Consider the following 20758-nt stretch of genomic DNA (forward strand, 5'->3'; position numbering starts at 1 on the left):
ACTCAAGAAAACAAAAAAGAAACCATGTTTGTATGCGGCTTTGTTAACTCAATTATATATTTTTTACATTGTTTCCAAACTGATTTATGACATGTATTAATGCCAAAATAACATGCAAAACAGGCATGCCCTCACCCAAAACAATAACATATATATATTTTATTTTTTGTTAAAAATATGGGGCTCAAAACAGGTGGGGCCCTGAATGACGGTTCGCCACTGGGCACGTTTGCTATTTAATGCAACAGTTTTTGTAGAGTTCGTTAGAGTTGAAAATACACTGAACTGTTTTTTTTATTCCGTACATGAAAATGTATTCTTTATGCAGATTTTTTAATATTCGCATGAGAATCTGTCGCCAATTGGATGGAAACCTAGCTAGTGATTATTTTCTCAGACAATGCTGCTTTATTTAGGTATGTTGTCTGTATTTTTAGGAATTCAATTGATGTTTTTCAAATAATTTTAAACAGTAGATATTAAACAATAGCTGACGCATTAAGAAAATTTTGAATGGATGTTTGAAGGATTTTAATTGTTTTGTAGAATAAATATGTCACGCTATCCTCAAACTCCCTGTCATAAACCGACCAAGGCGCAGCGTGCATGTAGTTCCACATCTTTTTATGAAAGTGAAACCGAAACAACCAAAAAAGAAACAGGTAAACAGCAAAGAACGTGACGTAACCGAGGTGCACACAAACAGAAAAATAATTACCCACAAAACACAGGTGGGAAAAGGCTACCTAAGTATGGTTCTCAATCAGAGACAACGACAGACAGCTGTCCCTGATTGAGAACCATACTCGGCCAAAAACAAAGAAATACAAAAACATAGAAAAAAGAACATAAATGCCCTAGTCACACCCCGGCCTAACCAAAATAGAGAATAAAAAGCCTCTCTATGGCCAGGGCGTGACAGTACCCCCCCCCCAAAGGTGCGGACTCAGACCGCAAAACTTGACTCTAAAGGGGAGGGTCCGGGTGGGCCTTCTTTACGGTGGCGGCTCGGGTGCGGGACGTGGACCCCGCTCCACCTCAGTCTTGGCCCACTTAGGTGGCACCTCTGGAGCGGGGACCCTCACAGCGGGCCCCAGACTGAAGACCCTCATAGAGGGTGCCTCTGGACTGAGGGGTGCCTCTGGACTGAGGGGCTGCGATTCTGGCAGCTCCGGAGTGAAGGGCGGCTCTGGACTGACGGGCGGCTCTGGCAGCTCCGGGCTGACGGGCGACTCTGGACTGAAGGGCGGTTCCGGACTTACGGGCGGCTCCGGACTGACGGGCGGCTCCGGACTGGAGGGCGGCTCCGGACTGGAGGGCGGCTCTGGCGCCCTTTTAATGGCACCCTTTTAATGAAAGTGAAACCGAAACAACCAAAAAACAAACAGGTAAACAGCAAAGATCGTGACGCAACCGAGGTGCACACAAACACACACAGAAAACTAATTACCCACAAAACACAGGTTGGAAAAGGCTACCTAAGTATAGTTCTCAATCAGAGACAATGACAGACAGCTGTCCCTGATTGAGAACCATACCCGGCCAAAAACAAAGAAATACAAAAACATAGAAAAAAGAACATAGAATGCCCACCCTAGTCACACCCTGGCCTCACCAAAATAGAGAATAAAAAGCCTCTCTATGGCCAGGACGTGATAAATTAATCCCACCGTAAAGCCTCGAGACTGTTGCCTGCCATTCAATTCCTGACACTTTGAGGGTGGTAAATTTGAGCGGCACATTTTATTATTGAGCTAACATACTTGTTCAAACAATGACTCGCCAGCCCCAGCCATTGAATATGCACTGAAAAAATAAGCACACCTCCCTAGCCATTTACCAACATCCTGCTTTCAAGGATGTAATAATGTGGACGTGTTGTTGAGTTGAGTGTCTTTACCTCTAGGGCAACATGGCAGGTATAATGGGTGTCACTATATTTATATAATTTGTTTCGGTAGCCGTCGCTCTTGGTAAGTCAATATTTTACATTTTCTTCGTGAAACCTGTTTACTTGGAGAATAATTTACCTAAACTGGATGGAGGGCTCATTGTATATGCAAATTATGCAACAATTGAGGTTAGTGTCATACCGTAAAAATAAAACATGCCTAGGAAATACCTGTTTAACACAATACAGGACGTGGTTTCAGGTCAAGTTATATAGGTTTATTTTTGTATAATACATACAAGCAGCTAAAAAGTATTCTATAAAAAGGTCTGAATTTAATCCAGGGTTTTCTAAGGTCATAGGGCATTAGGTTACTAATGAAGAACGTTCCAGTGAAACCTAAAAGGCCAGGGGCATGCCTCCAAGCAAATATGAGTTTGGAATGAGTTGAATCTGTAGTAGTCTGTTAATATAATGGCACCATCTGGGTTATTTACATCTACCATTTTAGATATTGCAAAATGTAGTATTACATACATAATATGCAAATCATGTGAAGTCTTGTTCTTCATTAGCAAAACAGACATTACGTTTCTCTTTTACACTCCAGCTCTACATGTAACCTTGTCAATCGACCCAGTTGTGCTACCCAAATGCTAATCTCAGCACCCAGTACAGAACCAAATGTTGCGTGTGCACTGGCCAGTAACAGTCTATCACAGGGATGAGCAACTTTGATGGGGGTGGGGGGCCACAAAAAATCTGAACTCATCATGAGTGCTTCCCTCACCACCACATTGCAAGCCAAACATTTTATTGGCAATCTTGACAATTTTTAAAAAAGGGTTAATTTTGTGCAATTCTACACATTTGGGGTGTAGATCAAATGTCACAGCTTTAAAGCAAGTTTTCTATGGAAGGAAGAGAAATGTTTGCAGTTTTTAATATGATACACTATATATACAAAAGTATGTGGACACCGCTTCAAATTAGTGGATATGGCTATTTCAGCCACACCCGTTGCTGACAGGTGTATGAAATCGAGCACACAGAGTGCAGAGTGCTGTCCTTGTCTGTCCTCGGTTGCAACACTCACTACTGTGTTCCAAACTGCCTCTCAAAGCAACATCAGCACAATAACTGTTTGTTGGGAGCTTCATGAAATAGATCACCATGCGCAATGCCAAGCATCGGCTCAACTACATTGAACACCATTGGGATGAATTGGAAGGCCAACTGCGGGCCAGACCTAACCGCCCAACATCAGCGCCCGACCTCATTAATGCTCTTGTGGCTGAATGGAAGCAAGTCCCTGCAGCAATGTTCCAACATCTAGTGGAAAGCCTTCCCAGAAGAGTGGAGGCTGTTATTACAGCAAAGTGGGGACCAACTCCATATTTATGCCCATGATTTTGGAATGAGATGTTTGACGAGCAAGTGTCCACATACTTTTGGTCATTTAGTGTATCAGAGTGAGACTGATAACAAGCTTAGATAGTTTAGCGGCGAGCTAACTTATCGATCTAAAAAATATTGACTGACATAAAAAGAGAAACTGCTGATGCACAACCAAATTTCAAAATTGCACCTTGTGTATTCTACTATTCTAACTCTCAACAGTAAGTTGAGACCCCCCCTTCCCATCCCTGGTTTATCACAATAGACTACCCAAATGCATACCAGGTTTTGGCTCAATTTGTTTTACCACAAACAAATTGTCTCAAAACATTGGACTCAGATGCAGATTTGTTATCGGGTATGACCCAGTTACAGATCATAACAAAATATGAATATGCCTGTATGTAAATATGAAATGATCCAATACTAACACTCCTTTAATGCAGGGTCCTCTGGAGCCTCATCATCAACCTTGACAGTGACTCCAATGAAGGCAACCACCAGGAATACCCCAACATTGTCTGTCACCATCCCCACAGTGGCCCCTGCCATGCCAACCAGTAGGACAAGTTCATCAGTCAGTGAAGCACCTAATACAGATCCTACTGGTGACACTAGAGTCCCAATGGAATCATCAACTTCATCACCTGCAACTGAGCCTTCCCAATACTCTCAGCCACTAACTCCATCACAATCATCCAATGGCAGCACCACCACACAAACCTCTACAGGTTTTACAGCTGACACTACTATGAATCAGACCCTAACTGGAATAGTTGGTTATGACTCAACATCCTCAATCTTCTCATCAACTTTGTCGCCAAGCTCTGATTTTACGACAGGGAACATGAGCTCAAGCACAGGTGTGTGTTTCACAAGAAAATAATTGAGATATTATTGAATTAATCAAATTAAATAATCCTTGCAGACAATGAGTCTTAGTGGTAAAGCAAACTGTTACCAGTGGACACATAGGTTCTGTTGTAATTAAGCTTTCAAGAGAACAGCATGTTCATGTTTCAGAAATGCCACCTGATTTAATAGATTCAATTTACTTTTAAGAGAACTGATTTATATATTTTTGTAACCATACTTTATCACTGTTATTCATTCTGTTGCCTTAGAAAGTGATGGGAGACATGTCTTATCAAGGAGTCCGGGCCTCGTAGCAGTCCTCTGCATATTCTGCATCTGTCTGGGTCTTCTGCTGGCCGTTGGAATTGCAAAGCTCATTACTCCCAGAGGTTCAACATTTCAGAGGCTTGAAGATGTGCCATTGGTGAATTGATTTTGTATTGGTGGTATAGATATTGCATGTTCAATGAACAGGACATTCGGATATAGAAGTGTTTAACGCACATGAAACCAAAGTCATGTAAAGCCAACATGTATTCTTTAACACATGAGAATTAGGCCAGTTTATCAGATAATTGACATTGATGATCAATTCTATGCAAAGATGGTTTCTTTTTTAAATTATGTGCTTTACACACTTTGTGCTCCAGTATTTTGTCTCAAATGCAATGCATTCAAAAGGTACAGATCTTTGAATCCAAATGAATTGTAAATCTTCATTTTAATTCCTATTTTCAGGGCAAAATAAATGAAGAGTCTCCATTTGCCCGTTACCCTGAAAAACAATTCTGAAAGAAAACACATCATGAGAGAAGGTATTCTATTTGGGGTTCAGACAGTGTTGTTCATGAGGACGTGTCACCCACCATCATGTTTATGTTCCTGTTTTTGTTTGTTTAATTTGTCTGGCTGCTGGAAAGTGACGTGTGTTTGAAGGAAGTCAGTATAGGCACTAAAAGCAATCCTGTGATGTGGTAAAGAATATCTCCTCCCAGGTTGGTCAGCAGCATACTGAAGTCGATCGTTGGTACTGTTCATTCACAGGTGGATGGATGCATCAAGGAACTGAATACAGAAGATGCACAGACAATGTCTGCGTTTACACAGGTAGCCCAATTCTGATCTTTTGCCAAATTTTTAGCGAAAGATCTGATTTGTCAAAAATACCAATTATTGGCACAATATCAGAATTGGTCTGCCTTTATAAACACAGCCAATGTGTCAGGTATCACTAGAAATAAAGCTATGAAAAAAGCTATAATAAAGCCAAATTCTCTGTTTCTTGAAAAGACTATGACAAACAGGCCTAATTTTTGTATGGGTTGAAATAAATAAATGATTGCATTGAATTGTGTTCTCTTTTTCTCCAGATGAGATGAGGTGTTATATATTGGATCAAGATACACTGAGTATAAAAACATTAAGAACACCTGCTCTTTCCATGACATAGACTGACCAGGTGAATCCAGGTGAAAGCTATTATTGATGTCACTTGTCAGTGTAGATGAAGGGGAGGAGACAAGTTAAAGAATGATTTTTTAAGTCTTGAGACACTAGAGACATGGATTGTGTATGTGTGAGGGTGAATGAGGAAGAAAAAAGATTTGTGTCTTTGAATGGGCTACGGTAGAAGCTGCTAGGCTCACCGGTTTGTGTCAAGAACTGCAATGTTGCTGGGTTTTTCATGCTTAACAGTTTCCCATGTGTATCAAGAAAGGTCCACCACCCAAAGGACACCCAGCCAACTTGACAACTGTGGGAAGCATTGGAGTAAACATGGGCCAGCATCCCTGTGGAACACTTTCGACACCTTGTGGAGTCCATGCTGTTCTGAGGGTAATGTTTGGTATACTCAGTGTATGTCAGCTAGTAAATCAGTTATCCGGATTGTCACAGCGGTCTAAGACACTGCATCTCAGTACAAGAGGCGTCAGTATAGTACCTGGTTCGAATCCAGGCTGTATCACATCTGGCGTGATTGGAAGTTCCATAGGGCAGCGCACAATTGGCCCAGCGTTGTCCGGGTTTGGCCTGAGTAGGCCGTCATAGTAAATAAGGATTTGTTCTTAAACTGACTTGCCTAGTTAAATAAAGGTAGAAATATCAATCAAATGTATTTATAAAGCCCTTTTTACATCAGCTGATGTCACAAAGTGCTCTATATATATTCTCTTATGATTAGTGGTAGGGTTATATTATGTTAAGATCCTTTTTAGTGAACCACATAAACAGCCAGGCAGTAGGCTTATTTTTAGACTTGTTTACCTGTAAACTAAAGTAGGTCGGATGCCAGCCTGGAAAATTGACAATTTTTTTATTTATTTTATTTTTACCTTTATTTAACTAGGCAAGTCAGTTAAGAACATATTCTTATTTTCAATGATGGCCTAGGAACAGTGGGTTAACTGCCTGTTCAGGGGCAGAACAACAGATTTGTACCTTGTCAGCTCGGGGATTTGAACTTGCAACCTTCCGGTTACTAGTCCAACGCTCTAATCACTAGGCTACCCGACAATAATAGACCACTTTCTCAATAAACTCCAGGCTTGTCATTGACAAGACAGTGAATAATTAGTTGAACTCGTCACTACGCAACAAAGTTCTCACTTTTCAGCTACTGTACATCATTTGCAACAAAGTTGCCCTCCCAGCCTCCCATCATTTGGCTGAACAGCGTGTCCGCTTGGTTGCACGCAATGACATATAAACCCTGCCTTGCTTTCGATATGTGTTGGCCATTAACAGGCTTTGAAGGCGCCAGTCGGTCATATTGCCACTCCCCAGTAGGAGCAGTCCTCCATAGGAATGAATGGAATTCTACAGTATTTAAATTAAATGTTTCAAGGACAAAATTACATGTATTTAAGTAACTATCTTTTTTGTTGAATTGGGGACAGTAACATTAGTAATGTACATAAAATTATACTTTAAGGATTTAAAAAAAATTTTTTAGCTCACATAATATACTTTAAAAGTATGCATTAAGTTGTCTGTAATATAATACATGTGTAAAAAAACGAATGTAGACATTAATACGTGCATTTCTGTAGCTTCAAAAATATATTTTTTATACCGGTGGGGGAGTGCCAAGATGGAGGCGCAGTGGCCTCAACCCAGCGCCCCCAAATAGTTATCTAGTATATATATAAATCATTGGTTGCACGCTTACATTGTTTACATCCACAAACATTTCCTGGCATGTGACTAAATCAACGTCATTCGCAACGAAAGCAGCATTCACGGAGTTTGAAGTCTAAGTAAAAGCAATAAAATGTATGATAAAGACAACGACCTTCAATGAAGAGACCAGAACTAAATATTCCTTCATAACCTGCAATTGCCGTGGGTTTCTTCTCTAAATACTCAAGAAGTCGAGCGACCAAAGGTAAGAAAGTGAAACTTTTCAAAGATGTTTCTCGACGGCGCGAGACTTTAAAAAGTAAGACCTACATTTCGAAAACAGGCAGTGAAATGTGTGATTTGTATTCGATAAGGAACTAAATCAAATGGGTATTGAATATACTTTTTATTTAAAAAAAATGTTTTTACTTCAAGTGTATGGGGAATTAGCTACACAATGGCTGTTTTTAAACACTTTTCATTTCAAAATATGTCTTCCACTCACTGAAGATTAGCCTACTTGCCTTAATCAATTCTGGCAGGTGGAGTCACTTATGTGTCTTGTTTTCTTTATCCAGTTGTTTATATTTAATCAACATTCTCATGGTATTTTAATAAGATTGTAATATAGATCTATAGGTCCAATAATTCATTCGTATCTTTATTTTTATATATATATATATATGATTATGTCTTGGTGTACGGCTAGTTATACATTAATTACGCATCAGTGGTCGTATATTTATAGCAGCCTAGTGAAATCTAATTTATTTCGAAACTAGTCTTCAGAAAACTTATCCTTTCATATCTGTCCCTTCCATGTAACTTGGGCCACATTATTGGCCAGGCTACTTTAATTTAAGAGATTCTGTTAAATTCAGAGACTTTAGATTGTGCTAGCATAATTAACATGGATGATTATATTTGGCAATATGTTTGTTTGAAGACTGTTTAGATTGTGTACTGAACGTAATACATTTTTATGAACAGCTCATAAGTGCTTTTTTGAATTCATACATTACCATATGAATTTGGAATGCATTTCTCAAAAACATTCCCCCTCTCCCACTCCTCTTTATCTTCCTGTCTTTCTGTTCAACTGTCTGCTTCCTTTTGATCTCTATTTCCCTCTGTTCTCTTGCTCCATCTTGTCCTCACTCACTCACTCACTCACTCACTCACTCACTCACTCACTCACTCACTCACATTGTAGTAATCTTATCAAGAGCGACTTAGTTAGTGCTGCATTCATCTTAAGATACTTTATTGAGGAAAAATGTACTTACGACCAGCAAAGTCAGAGCTAGGGGGCGAGTGTTAGTTCACAAAATTTCTGCGGATTGAGTATAAACAGAAGGTCCTCAGCCTCTGCTGGAGTTTGTATGCAGTGCAAAGAAACTAAAGCCAACATTTGTAACCTATTGTAACCCTGTGTCCCATTCAGGATATTTTATTGTAGCTATTCTGATCATTTTGTGATGGGTATGCAGTGTGGGCAGCATGGTCTGTGGTATGTCCCTGTGCATCCTGTAGACACATTTCACATTGGGTCACATACAGTTGAAGCTGGACGTTTACACACACCTTAGTCAAATACATTTAAACTCAGTTTTTCACAATTCCTGACATAAAAATTACCTGTCTTAGGTCAGTTAGGATCACCACTTTATTTTAAGAATGTGAAATGGCAGAATAATAGTAGAGAGAGTGATTTATTTCAGCTTTTATTTCTTTCATCACGTTCCCAGTGGGTCAGAAGTTTAAATACATTCAATTAGTATTTGGTAGCATTGCCTTTAAATTGTTTAACTTGGGTCAAACGTTTCGGGTAGCCTTCCACAAGCTTCCCACAATAAGTTGGGTGAATTTTGTCCCATTCCTCCTGACAGGGCTGGTGTAACTGAGTCAGGTTTGCAGGCCTCCTTTCTCGCACCCACTTTTTCAGTTCTGCCCACAGATTTTCTATAGGTATGAGGTCAGGGCTTTGTGATGGCCACTCCAAAACCTTAACTCTATAAGCCATTTTGCCACAACTTTGGAAGTATGCTTGGTGTCATTGTCCACTTGGAAGACCCATTTGCGACCAAGCTTTAACTTCCTGACTGATGTCTTGAGATGTTGCTTCAATATATCCTCATGATGCCATCTATTTTGTGAAGTGCACCAATCCCTCCTGCAGCAAAGCACCCCCACAACATGATGCTGCCATCCCTGTGCTTCACGGTTGGGATGGTGTTCTTCGGCTTGCAAGCATCCCCCTTTTTCCTCCAAACATAACGATGGTCATTATGGCCAAACAGTTCCATTTTTGTTTCATCAGACCAGAGGACATTTCTCCAAAATGTACGATCTTTGTCCCCATGTGCAGTTGCAAACCATAGTCTGGCTTTTTATGGCGGTTTTGGAGCAGTGGCTTCTTCCTTGCTGAGTGGCCTTTCAGGTTATGTCGATATAGGACTCGTTTAACTGTGGATATAGATACTATTTTTTTTACCTGTTTCCTCCAGCATCTTCACAAGGTCCTTTGCTGTTGTTCTGGGATTGATTTGCACTTTTCGTACCAAAGTACGTTCATCTCTAGGAGACAGAACGCGTCTCCTTCCTGAGCGGTATGACGGCTGCGTGGTCCCATGGTGTTTATACTTGCGTACTATTGTTTGTACAGATGAATGTGGTACCTGCAGGCGTTTGGAAATTGCTCCCAAGGATGAACCAGACTTGTGGAGGTCTACATTTTTTTCTGATGTCTTGGCTGATTTCTTTTGATTTTCCCATGATGTCACGCAAAGAGGCACTGAGTTTGAAGGTAGGCCTTGAAATACATCCACAGGTACACCTCCAATTTACTCAGGCTAATTGACATCATTTATCAGAAGCTTCTAAAGCCATGACAATTTTCTGGAATTTTCCAGGCTGTTAAAAAGGCACAGCCAACTTAGTGTATGTAAACTTCTGACCCACTGGAATTGTGAAACAGTGAATTATATGTGAAATAATGTCTGTAAACAATTGTTGTGAAAAATTAGTTGTGTCATGCACAAAGAATGATGTCCTAACCGACTTGCCAGAACTATAGTTTGTTAACAAGAAATTTGTGGAGTGGTTGAAAAATGAGTTTTAATGACCTAAGTTTATGTAAACTTCCGACTTCAACTGTACGTATGTAGTTAACAACAATTTACTGTTTTAGAGGCAGAATTCCCCTGTCTGATCTGTCTACTGTAAGCAAGTCATTATTGTAGTACCTCTTGAATTGGAAAACGTTTAACATGTGGCAACTTACTATTTGGAGCTCTGAGCACTATTTTGACAAGAATGCTACGCACAAGGACTATTTAAACATATATTATTTTACAATTTCCACATATAATTTTACAAAAACACATTTACCGGAAGAACTGTGCAGATTCAAGGCGTGGTAACGGAGTTGTGGTAAAATCTCCCTCAGTTTTATTCTGAGGGAGATTTGACCATATTTCTTTTACCAAACTTTGCATCTGCACAGTTTTTCCAGTAGATGTTTCTTAAAATTTACTGTGTAAACTGTTCAAAGTAGTCATTGTGCATGGAGTTGTCTGGTTTATTATTATTATTTTTAAATCAGGGGTTTATGTTCGGCATACATTTTCGAATAAAAAATCAGTCCCTGCATAATTCCGTTACCGTGGAATTTCCCAGTACTCAATTACTGTGAGGGGCAGTAACTACACAGAACAAAAAATATAACGCAACATGTAAAGTGTTGGTCCCATGTTTCATGAGCTGGAAAAAAACATCACAGAAATGTTCCATATGCACAAAAAGCTTATTTCTCTTAAATTTTGTGCACAGATGCACCTTGTGCTCAGTACAAAAGACCACTAAAATGTGCAGTTTTGTCACACAGTACAATGCCACAAATGTCTCAAGTTTTGAGGGAGTGTGAAATTGGCATGCTGATTGCAGGAATGTCCACCAGAGCTGTTGCCAGAGAATTGAATATTCATTTCTCCACCATAAGCCGCCTCCAACGTCATTTTAGAGAATTTGGCAGTACGTCCAACCAGCATTACAACCGCTGACCACTTGTAACTACGCCAGCCCAGGGACCTCCACATCTGTCTTCTTCACCTGTGGGATCATCTGAGGGGGGTTGGTATTTCTGTCTGTAATAAATCCCTTTTGTGGGAAAAACAACTCATTCTGATTGGCTGGGACTGGCTCCCCAGTGTGTGGGCCTGGCTGCTACGTGGGTTCCCGATGCCCTCCCAGGACCACCCATGGCTGCACCCCTGCCCAGTCATGTGAAATCCATAGATTAAGGCCTAATCAATTTATTTCAAATGACCGATTTCATTATGTGAACTGTAACTCAGTGTAATCTTTGAAATTGTTGCATGTTTGTTTTATATTTTTGTTCAGTAAAGGATGCACAGTATATGGTAGTCTTCTGAGAAAGACTACTGACATTGACTCGGTACCAGCACTCCTTGATTTGAAAGATTACCTTGTGTGTCCTTTAGATGGGGGGCTACTACTACTTTTCAACAGATTTTCCCATTAACCGTCAAACAAAAGATGCAGTCTAAGCTTAACTGCTTGCTTAGTGGATATTTGCTAAACTGATGCCCAAATATGCGCTGTTTGTAGTTTGGCAACCTGTGTGACAGTCTAGATGTTTAATGAAGAGAGAAATGTATTTGGTTTCACCATCATTGGAGCTACAGTATCAGATGACGTTAGCAGACAGACACTACTTGGAAATTGATGTCAAACACAAAACTGCAGGCTTTAATTTGATACAGAGATGTAATGTGGGAAACTAAACAATATACAGTGACTACAGAAAGTATTCACACTCCTTTTTCAAAATTGAGTTGTATTACAGCCTGAATTGAAAATGTATTACATTTAGATTGTGTCACTGGCCTACACACAGTACCCCATAATTACAGTGGAATTGTGTTTTTAGACAGTTTTACAAATGAATATAAAATGAAAAGCTGAAATGTCTTAGGTCAATAAGTATTCAAACCCCTTTGTATGGCACGCCTAAATAAGTTCAGGAGTAAACATTTGCTTAACAAGTCGCATAATAAGTTGCATAGACACATAGTGTTTAACATTGTTTTTTTTAAATCAATACCTAATCTCTGTACCCCACACATACAATGATCTGTAAACTCCCTCAGTCAAGTAGTGAATTTCAAACACAGATTCAACAACCAGGGAGGTTTTCCAATGCCTCGCAAAGAAGGCACCAATTGGTAGATGGATTTTAAAAAACAGACATTGAATATCCATTTGAGCATGGTGAAGTTATTAATTACACTTTGGATGGTGTATCAATACATCTATTCACAACAAAGATACAGGTGTCCTTCCTAACTCAGTTGCCAGAAATGAAGTGAACCGCTCAGGGATTACACCATGAGGCCAATGGTGACTTTAAAACATTTATAGAGTTTAATGGCTGTGATAGGAGTAAACAACAATGTAGTTACTCTACAATACTAACCTAAATGAGAGAGTGAAAAGAAGGAAGCCTGTACAGAATACAAATATTCCAAAACATCCATCCTGTTTGCAACAAGGCACTAAAGTAAAACTGTCCAAAAATTTGGCAAATAAATTTTATGTCCTGAATACTAAGTGTTATGTTTGGGGCAAATCCAAAACAACACATCACTTAGTACCGCTCTTCATATTTTCATGCAGGTGGTGGCTGCATCATGTTATGGGTATGCTTGTCATCGGCAAGGGAGTTTTTTTTGTAGGATAAAAATTAACTAAATTGAGCTAAACACAGGCAAAATCCTAGAGGAAAACCTCATTGTCTGCTATCCAACATACTGGGAGACAAATGAACTTTTCACAGGACAATAACCTAAAACACAAAGACAAATATACACTGGAGTTGCTTACCAGGACGATATTGAATACAGTTTTGACCTAAATCGGCTTTAAAATCTATGGCTGTCGAGGAATGATCAACATCCAACTTGACAGAGCTTGACATTTTTTTAAAATAATAATGTGCAAACCCAGGTGTGCAAAGCTCTTAGACTTACCCAGAAAGACTCACAACTGTAGTTGCTACCAAGGGTGTGAATACTTATGTCAATTAGGTATTTTGGTATTTATTTTTCTATATATTACAAATTCCTAAAAACATGTTTTCACTGTCATTATGGGTATTGTGTGTGTAGATGATGGGAGAGGGGGAAAAAACTAATTTTGAATTTAGGCTGTAACACAACAAATGTGGAATAAGTCAAGGGGTATGAATACTTTCTGAAGGCACTATAAATGCTAGGTACGATAACTTTATTTTACATAACTTCCGTGGCATAGTATGGAGGGCACTGTTTAGAACATGGTAATTTCAGTGCCAATCTTAGGGTGTTGCTGCTTATGTTGTCTTATCACTATCTTTCACAGCCCAAACTTTATGATACACATGCATCTTTTGCTTAGGGACAATTCTATTTGACTTTAAACCTTAATGATATTGGGATTGGCTTGGCTAACTTAGTTCAACCAACATTTGTATCTATCCTTAGTAGTCGTACAGTATCCAAAAAGGATGTGAATGTTTGTCCTGCTTATAAGTCAAGACATTGTGCATGTTTTGCAGTTCTTATCACCTTCTAAAGGTTTGACATGCTGAGGTTAGCCCTGTTAGGAATTAACAAACATATCTGCTATGAAACAGTGGTGTGCGTCACTACGCAGAGAACTTCAAAAGAGTTCCTTTGTGTATTTTTATGACACCTGATTGTGGATGTTAATATGGGGCCTGTGCAGTTGTTATAAGGGGTAAAGAGAGCGCATGGTTAATATTTAAGAGTGTGTTCAGTGAAGGGATGGGCACGAGTACTCGAACGGACGTCAAAGCTCGATCTTTAACCATCTTTAATACTGTACTACTATTTGGTGAAATGTGCTTTGTGGCTGCCTGACCTGGCAAGTGAAATTTTGTCTTGAAGACAACATTTATTTGCTTTGACTCTGGTGTTCCATTTGTACTTGTTGATTTGCGGGTCACAACAAAAGAAGCCAAGCATCACACAGATCCTCTCCCTAAAATCCCTTTCCCCTCCATGTCTCATTTACTCAATTGTGTTCCGACTGCGCACACACAAGCTCCTGTTAGGCCTACAGAAATAAATGTCTATAAGTATCAAACTTATGGGATACACAAGCTACATTCTTTGCTAAATGACAACAGTTTTATCAGAAATTCAAAATGGACTGGTTGATTGAAGTAGGAAAATGTCTTCCAACAACAAACTGCAGTTTTTGAATAATTGCGGGAAGTCTATTTTTCGATGTCATGGCCGTAATTCATCATCATGCAGTGTACAATGTGGAATTGTTAATACATTTAGAAAATTCCAAAGAACTGGCAGAATAAACTCAATTCAAAGTCTCTATATCGAAAAGAAGGATTTTAGTTTGTAACCCTGAATTTTTTTTCTTCTTATTTTTTCTTTCTTTCAACTTGCATAATTGAGCCCTGTTTCAAGTGATCACTCTTTGAGAATAACTGTTCCAGACTCGAGATGCGCATTACTTCGCAACTTTTTTCATTTGGAAAAACATTTTGTTCTATTTTATTCTGATACATTACATAATGTTTTTTTACTATAAAATGTATGTTTTGACTATGATAAGTGCTCCGGAAATCAGATTGTCTTGTCTGCTAAATTAATAAAGCAAGGCTATGCCATTGCACAGACATAGGCTTCTACAAGCAAGCGCCACAGCTGGGGTTACTGCCTTCTTGAAGATTGGGTTCCACGACATAACCAGTTGATATTAAGATTTCAATAAATTAATCTTAAGTGGCACTTGCATTTTTATTGACTGAATATACAATAGTGGCCAGTTTATTAGGTACACCCATCTAGTACTGGGTCGGACCACCTCCCTGTAGCCATGAAAGGATGCACCTGGTCAGCAACAATGTTCAGATACGCTGTGGCATTCAAACGTTACTCAATTGGTATCAAGGGACCTAACGTGTGTCAGAAAAACATACCAACGCCACCAGCCTGTACCCTTGACAGCAGGCAGGATGGGGCCATGGACTCATGCTGCTGACGTCAAATCCTCACTCTGCCATCAGCTTGACGTAACAGGAACCGAGATTTGTCGGAACAGGCAATAATTTTCCACTCCTCAATTGTACAGTGTTGGTGATCGCGTGGTGACTAGAGCCACTTTTCTTGTTTTTAGCTGATAGGGGTGGAACCTGGTGTGGCCGTCTGATGCAATAGCCCATCTGTGACAAGGACCGCCGAGTTGTGGGTTCCGAGATGTCATTCTGCACACCACTGTCGTACTGCGCCGTTCATTTCCTGTTGTGGCCCGCCTGTTAGCTTGCACGATTCTTGCCATTCTCCTTTGAGTTCTCGCTTTAACGAGCTGTTTTTGCCAAAAGGACTGCTGCTGACTGGATTTATTTTGTTTGTCACACCATTCTCTAGACACTGTTGTGTGTGAAAAGACCAGGAGGCTAGCCGTCTGAGATACTAGAACCGGCTTGCCTGGCACCGACGATCATACCATGGTCCAAGCTGCTTAAGTAATTCATTTTGCCCATTCTAACATTCAATCGAACAGTAACTGAATTCCTCGATGCCGTTCTGCCTGTTAGAAGAATGGAGCCGGAGGTGATGGCTGCCGTTTTTACGTGCTCCTATGTTGTACATAATGTTTCTGCTACCGGCTCTTATGACCGAAAAGAGCTTCTGGGTATCAGAACAGCAATTACTCACCTCGGACGGGTTTAAGACTTTTTCTTTATTGAGTCTGACGCTAAAGATTTACTGCTGCTCCTGGACCATTCCCAAATCCCTGTCCTTTGCATGAAGAGAAGACGGGGATACAGAGACCACGGATCTGGTTGATGGGTGAGAATAAGTTGGCGAGTGGGTAACCTGCCTCTACCATCCGTCATATTGGCCAACATGCAATCACTGGAGAATAAACTGGATGAGCTCCGTTCCAGACTATCCTATCAAAGGGACATTAAACTGTAATATCTTATGTTTCACCGAGCTGTGGCTGAACAATGACATGGATAATATACAGTTGGCTGGGTTTTCTGTGCATCGGGAAGACAAGGTGGGATGTCTATTTGTCAATAATAGCTGGTGCGCAATCTCTAATATTAAAAGTCTATAGGTTTTGCTCGCCTGAGGTAGTGTGGTACTCTATCTACCAAGAGAGTTCTCATCTATGTTTTTTTTGTAGCTGTCTATTTACCACAACAAACTGATGCTGGCACTAAGACCGCACTCAACGAGCTGTATAAGGTCATAAGCAAACAAGAAAATGCTCATCCAGAAGTGGCGCTCCTAGTGGCCAGGGATTTCAATGCAGGGAAAGTTAAATCTGTTTTACCTAATTTCTACCAGCATGTCACATGTGCAACCAGAGGAAAAAAAAACTCTAGGCAACCTTTACTCCACACACAGAGACACGTACAAAGCTCTGCCTTGCCCTCCATTTGGCATATCTGACCATAAATTCTATATATCTCCTGCTTAGAAGCAAAAACTAAAGCAGGAAGTACCAGTGACTCGCTCAATATGGAAGTGGTCAGATGATGCGAATGCTAAGCTACAGGACTGTTTTGCTAGCACATACTGGAATATGTTCTGGGATTCATCCAGTAGCCTTGAGGAGCAAACCACATCAGTCACCGGCTTCATTAATAAGTGCATCGATGATGTCATCCCCATAGTGACCATACGTACATACCCCAACCAGAAGTCATGAATTTCAGGCAAGAGGCAACTCCGGGATGCTGGCCTAATAGGCAGGGTTGCAAAGAAAAAGCCATATCTCAGACTGGCCAATAAAAATGTAATATTAAGATGGGCAAAAGCTCACAGACACTGGACAGGGGAGCTCTGCCTAGAAGGCCAGTATCCCGGAGTCACCTAATTTACTGTTGATGTTGAGACTGGTGTTTTGCGGGTGCTATTTAATGAAGCTGCCAGTTGAGGACTTGTGAGCCATCTGTTTCTCAAACTAGACAATTTAATGTACTTGTCCTCTTGCTCAGTTGTGCACCGTGGCCTCCCACTCTTTCTATTCCGGTTAGTGCCAGTTTGCGCTGTTCTGTGAAGGGAGTAGTACACAGCGTTGTACGAGATCTTCAGTTTCTTGGCAATTTCTCACATGGAATAGCCTTCATTTCTCAGAACAAGAATAGACTGATGAGTTTCAGAAGAAAGATCTTTGTTTCTGGCCATTTTGAGCCTGTAATCAAACTCACAAATGCTGATGCTCCAGATACTCAACTGGTGTAAAAAAGAACAGTTGTATTGCTTCTTTAATCAGAACAACAGTTTTCAGCTGTGCTAACATAATTGCAAAAGGGTTTTCTAATGATCAATTAGCCTTTTAAAATTATACTAGGATCAGCTAACACAACGTGCCATTGGAACACAAGAGAGATGGTTGCTGATAATAAGCCTCTTTACGTCTATGTAGATATTCCATTAAAAATCAGAAATTTTCCAGCTTCAATAGTCATTTACAACATTAAGTGTCTACACGGTATTTCTGATCAATTTTATGCTATTTTAATGGACAAAAGCTCTTTTTTTTTTCTTTCAAAAACAAGGACATTTCTAAGGACCCCAAACATTTGAACAGTATTGTACGTTTCAAGCAAACCACCACAGTTCCTGTGCCCAAGAACGCTAAGATAACCTGCCTAACTGACTCTCACCACGTCTTTAGCCATGAAGTGCTTTGAAAGGCTGGTCATGGCTCACATCAACACCATCATCCCAGAAACCCTAGACCCATTCCAATTCGCATATCACCCCGACACATTCTGTCGCACTCAACACTGCCCTTTCCCACCTGGGCAAAAGGAACACCTATGTGAGAATGTTATTCATTTACTACAGCGCAGCATTCAGCACCATAGTGCCCACAAAGCTCATCACTAAGCTAAGGACCTTGGGACTAAACACCTCCCTCTGCAACTGGATCCTGGACTGCTCCCAGGTGGTAAGGGTAGGCAACAAAACATCTGCCATGCTGATTCTCAACACTGGTTCCCCTCAGGGATGTATGCTTAGTCCTCTCCTGTACTCCCTGTTCAGCCACGACTGTGTGGCCAAGCATGACTTCAACACCCACCATTAAGTTTGCCAACGACACAACAGTGGTAGGCCTGATCACCGACAACGATGAGAGCCTTTAGGGAGGAGGTCGGAGACCTGGCCGTGTGGTTCCAGGACAACAACCTCTCCCTCAATGTGAGCAAGATAAAGGAGCTGATCGTGGACTACAGGAAAAGGAGGGCCTAACACGCCCCTATTCACATCGACTGGGCTGTAGTGGAATTGGTTGAGAGCTTCAAGTTCCTTGGTGTCCACATCACCAACATACTATCATGGTCGAAAACACCAAGACAGTTGTGAAGAGAGCACGACAATGCCTATTTCCCTCTCAGGAGACTGAAAAGATTTTGCATGGGTCCCCAGATCCTCAAAGTTCTACAGCTGCACCATCGCGGGCATCCTGACTTGTTGCATCACCTCTGGCGGCAGGGTAGCCTAGTGGTTAGAGCGTTGGACTAGTAACCGGAAGGTTGCAAGTTCAAACCCCCGAGCTGACAAGGTACAAATCTGTCGTTCTGCCCCTGAACAGGCAGTTAACCCACTGTTCCTAGGCCGTCATTGAAAATAAGAATTTGTTCTTAACTGACTTGCCTAGTTAAATAAAGGTTAAAAAAATTACATTTTTTTTTTTTTAAATGGCAACTGCTCGGCATTTGGCATTATAGCCACCCAAGCCTCTTCTACCGCATGGAAGATGGTACCGGAGCCCCAAGTCTGGGTCCAAAAGGCTCCTTAACAGCTTCCACCATAAGTCATTAGACTGCTGAACAATTAATCAAACCCCTACTATTAGCTTTAAAAAAAAAAGTATTCCCGCAGTTGCTACTTGCTGTGTTTTTTATTTTTATCTATGCATAGTCACTTTCCCCCTACCAACATGTACATATGACCTTAACTAACCTGTACCCCCGCACATTGACTAGGCACCGGTACCCCCTTTTATATAGCCTTGTTATTGTTTACTTTTTTAAACTTGAGTTTATTTAGTAAATATTTTCTTAACCAACAATGCAATTAAGAAAAATAACAGTGAAGGGCTTGTAAGTAAGCATTTCACGGTAACACCTGTTGTATGTGTTGTATTTGGTGCATTGTTTTTTTTTATAGCAGGCCACGGCCACATGACTCACTGTCTGGAGGAGCAAACTATTTTCGTGAACGGGATGGTGTACCTAACAAATGCTACATTTCCCCATATACACTCAATGGCCAGTTTGTTATCTGTAATGCTATGATAAATTAGGCATTGTTGCTCACTGTTGGTATAGGCCTTTAGATAAATGTGCACTTGTTTTTTTTCCAGTGCGTGTGGACCTTTTTGTGTTGTAAAAAAAATAATAATTTGTGTACTCGGAAATAAATCATGTGAGTACTGGAACAGTCAAAAAATGTCATGCCCTTCCCTAGTTCAGTATTAGGCATTAACTGTATTGTGTTATTTAAAAGACAAGGACAGACCTTCAAAATAGATAGGCCTAGATGTCTTGTAATAAGTTGGTCTGCATTTTGAATTCACAGTATATATGTATTTTTTTTAAGGAGTGGGGCAGTCCCATTTTTTGTAAATTGTTTTTGCTTTATTGAAGAGATAATAAAATGTTGGAAAGACCTGGGAGGATGAGTCAAACGTCAGTGGGCTGGATTTGAACCCATACCGAACTCTGGCATACATGTGTTCCGTGGTCAGCGGCTGTAACCGCCGAACCACACAAGCCACACGGGATTTGCAGGTTGTCATATTGACTCTCATTCCAAGGAGCAATCAAATCAATGCATATCATGAATCATAGACATTATTATCATTATCATTCACTGCTATGGAAACAAGCCACATAGGTCCTATTGAAAGAGAATATTCAACTTTTTTTCATGAGGTATGTTGAGAATAAAGATATTCTGCGCTTTTTTAAAATATGGATTTTCTTTTGTTGCTGTATAAGTAAAGCATGAAATATGGGACTAGAAAATGTATCGCAACCCAACTCTGTTTGCCTCCCTCAGCTGCAGTCCTACCACACCGGGTGAAGGTGCCCCAGAGCTTCTGCGTCAATGGCTAGGCCGTCGACAGAGGTAATTATGAGTCAAAGCTGTATTCCCTCCCATCACCCCCCCCCTTCCCTACCTTATCGCCCTGAGAAGCTCCTTGTGCGATAATCTTGGGCGATAATCATAAAACATGAATCACAGCCGATTGTGCTGTTTGCTCTTTATTGCATCACTGGCTGTGAATTGTCTATGTGTTAATGCATTACTATCTCCGTCAAAAGTCTTGCTCAAGTATGTGTGCGATTTGTGCTTGTGGGTGGACATGAAAGGCCACTGTCATAAAGCCTTATCTGTGCCTCCAGGGCATTCCTCACTC

The 20758-nt window shown here is 40.5% G+C and overlaps 2 protein-coding genes across 7 annotated transcripts in view; both read left to right on the forward strand.

Moving 5' to 3' along the window:
- The first annotated feature begins 1852 nt into the window (after positions 1–1852).
- Positions 1853–5493, forward strand: LOC112252128 (cell wall protein RBR3). Of its 4 annotated transcripts, XR_002953810.1 has the most exons (5): positions 1853–1973; positions 3736–4152; positions 4414–4568; positions 4883–4959; positions 5189–5493. XR_002953810.1 is itself a non-coding variant. In XM_024423094.1 (4 exons), the coding sequence occupies exons 2-4, from the start codon at positions 3777–3779 to the stop codon at positions 4934–4936; spliced, it is 585 nt and encodes a 194-aa protein (XP_024278862.1). In that variant the 5' UTR covers positions 1853–1973; positions 3736–3776; the 3' UTR covers positions 4937–5493. The 4 variants fall into 4 exon arrangements, 2 of the variants coding, with proteins under 2 accessions (XP_024278862.1, XP_024278863.1); XR_006083579.1 differs by having other exon boundaries at positions 4418–4568; positions 4883–5493; XM_024423094.1 differs by having other exon boundaries at positions 4883–5493.
- A 1821-nt stretch (positions 5494–7314) lies between these two features.
- The window catches only part of LOC112252129 (cAMP-specific 3',5'-cyclic phosphodiesterase 4C), a 172534-nt gene continuing 159090 nt past the window's right edge, over positions 7315–20758 (forward strand). Inside the window, exons 1-2 of one of the 3 annotated variants that reach the window (XM_042323023.1) lie at positions 7315–7529; positions 20398–20466. Coding sequence is in view for 1 of the 3 variants with exons in the window: in XM_024423099.2 (XP_024278867.1) it covers positions 20446–20466 (21 nt within the window). In the remaining 2 variants the exon portion in view is untranslated. Of the gene's footprint in view, positions 7530–20397; positions 20467–20758 lie in introns of those variants that run through there. The other 2 variants (XM_024423099.2, XM_024423100.2) reach the window with 2 other exon arrangements.

Source organism: Oncorhynchus tshawytscha, linkage group LG06 (assembly GCF_018296145.1).
Source record: "Oncorhynchus tshawytscha isolate Ot180627B linkage group LG06, Otsh_v2.0, whole genome shotgun sequence".
In the NCBI taxonomy this organism is placed as follows: domain Eukaryota; kingdom Metazoa; phylum Chordata; class Actinopteri; order Salmoniformes; family Salmonidae; genus Oncorhynchus; species Oncorhynchus tshawytscha.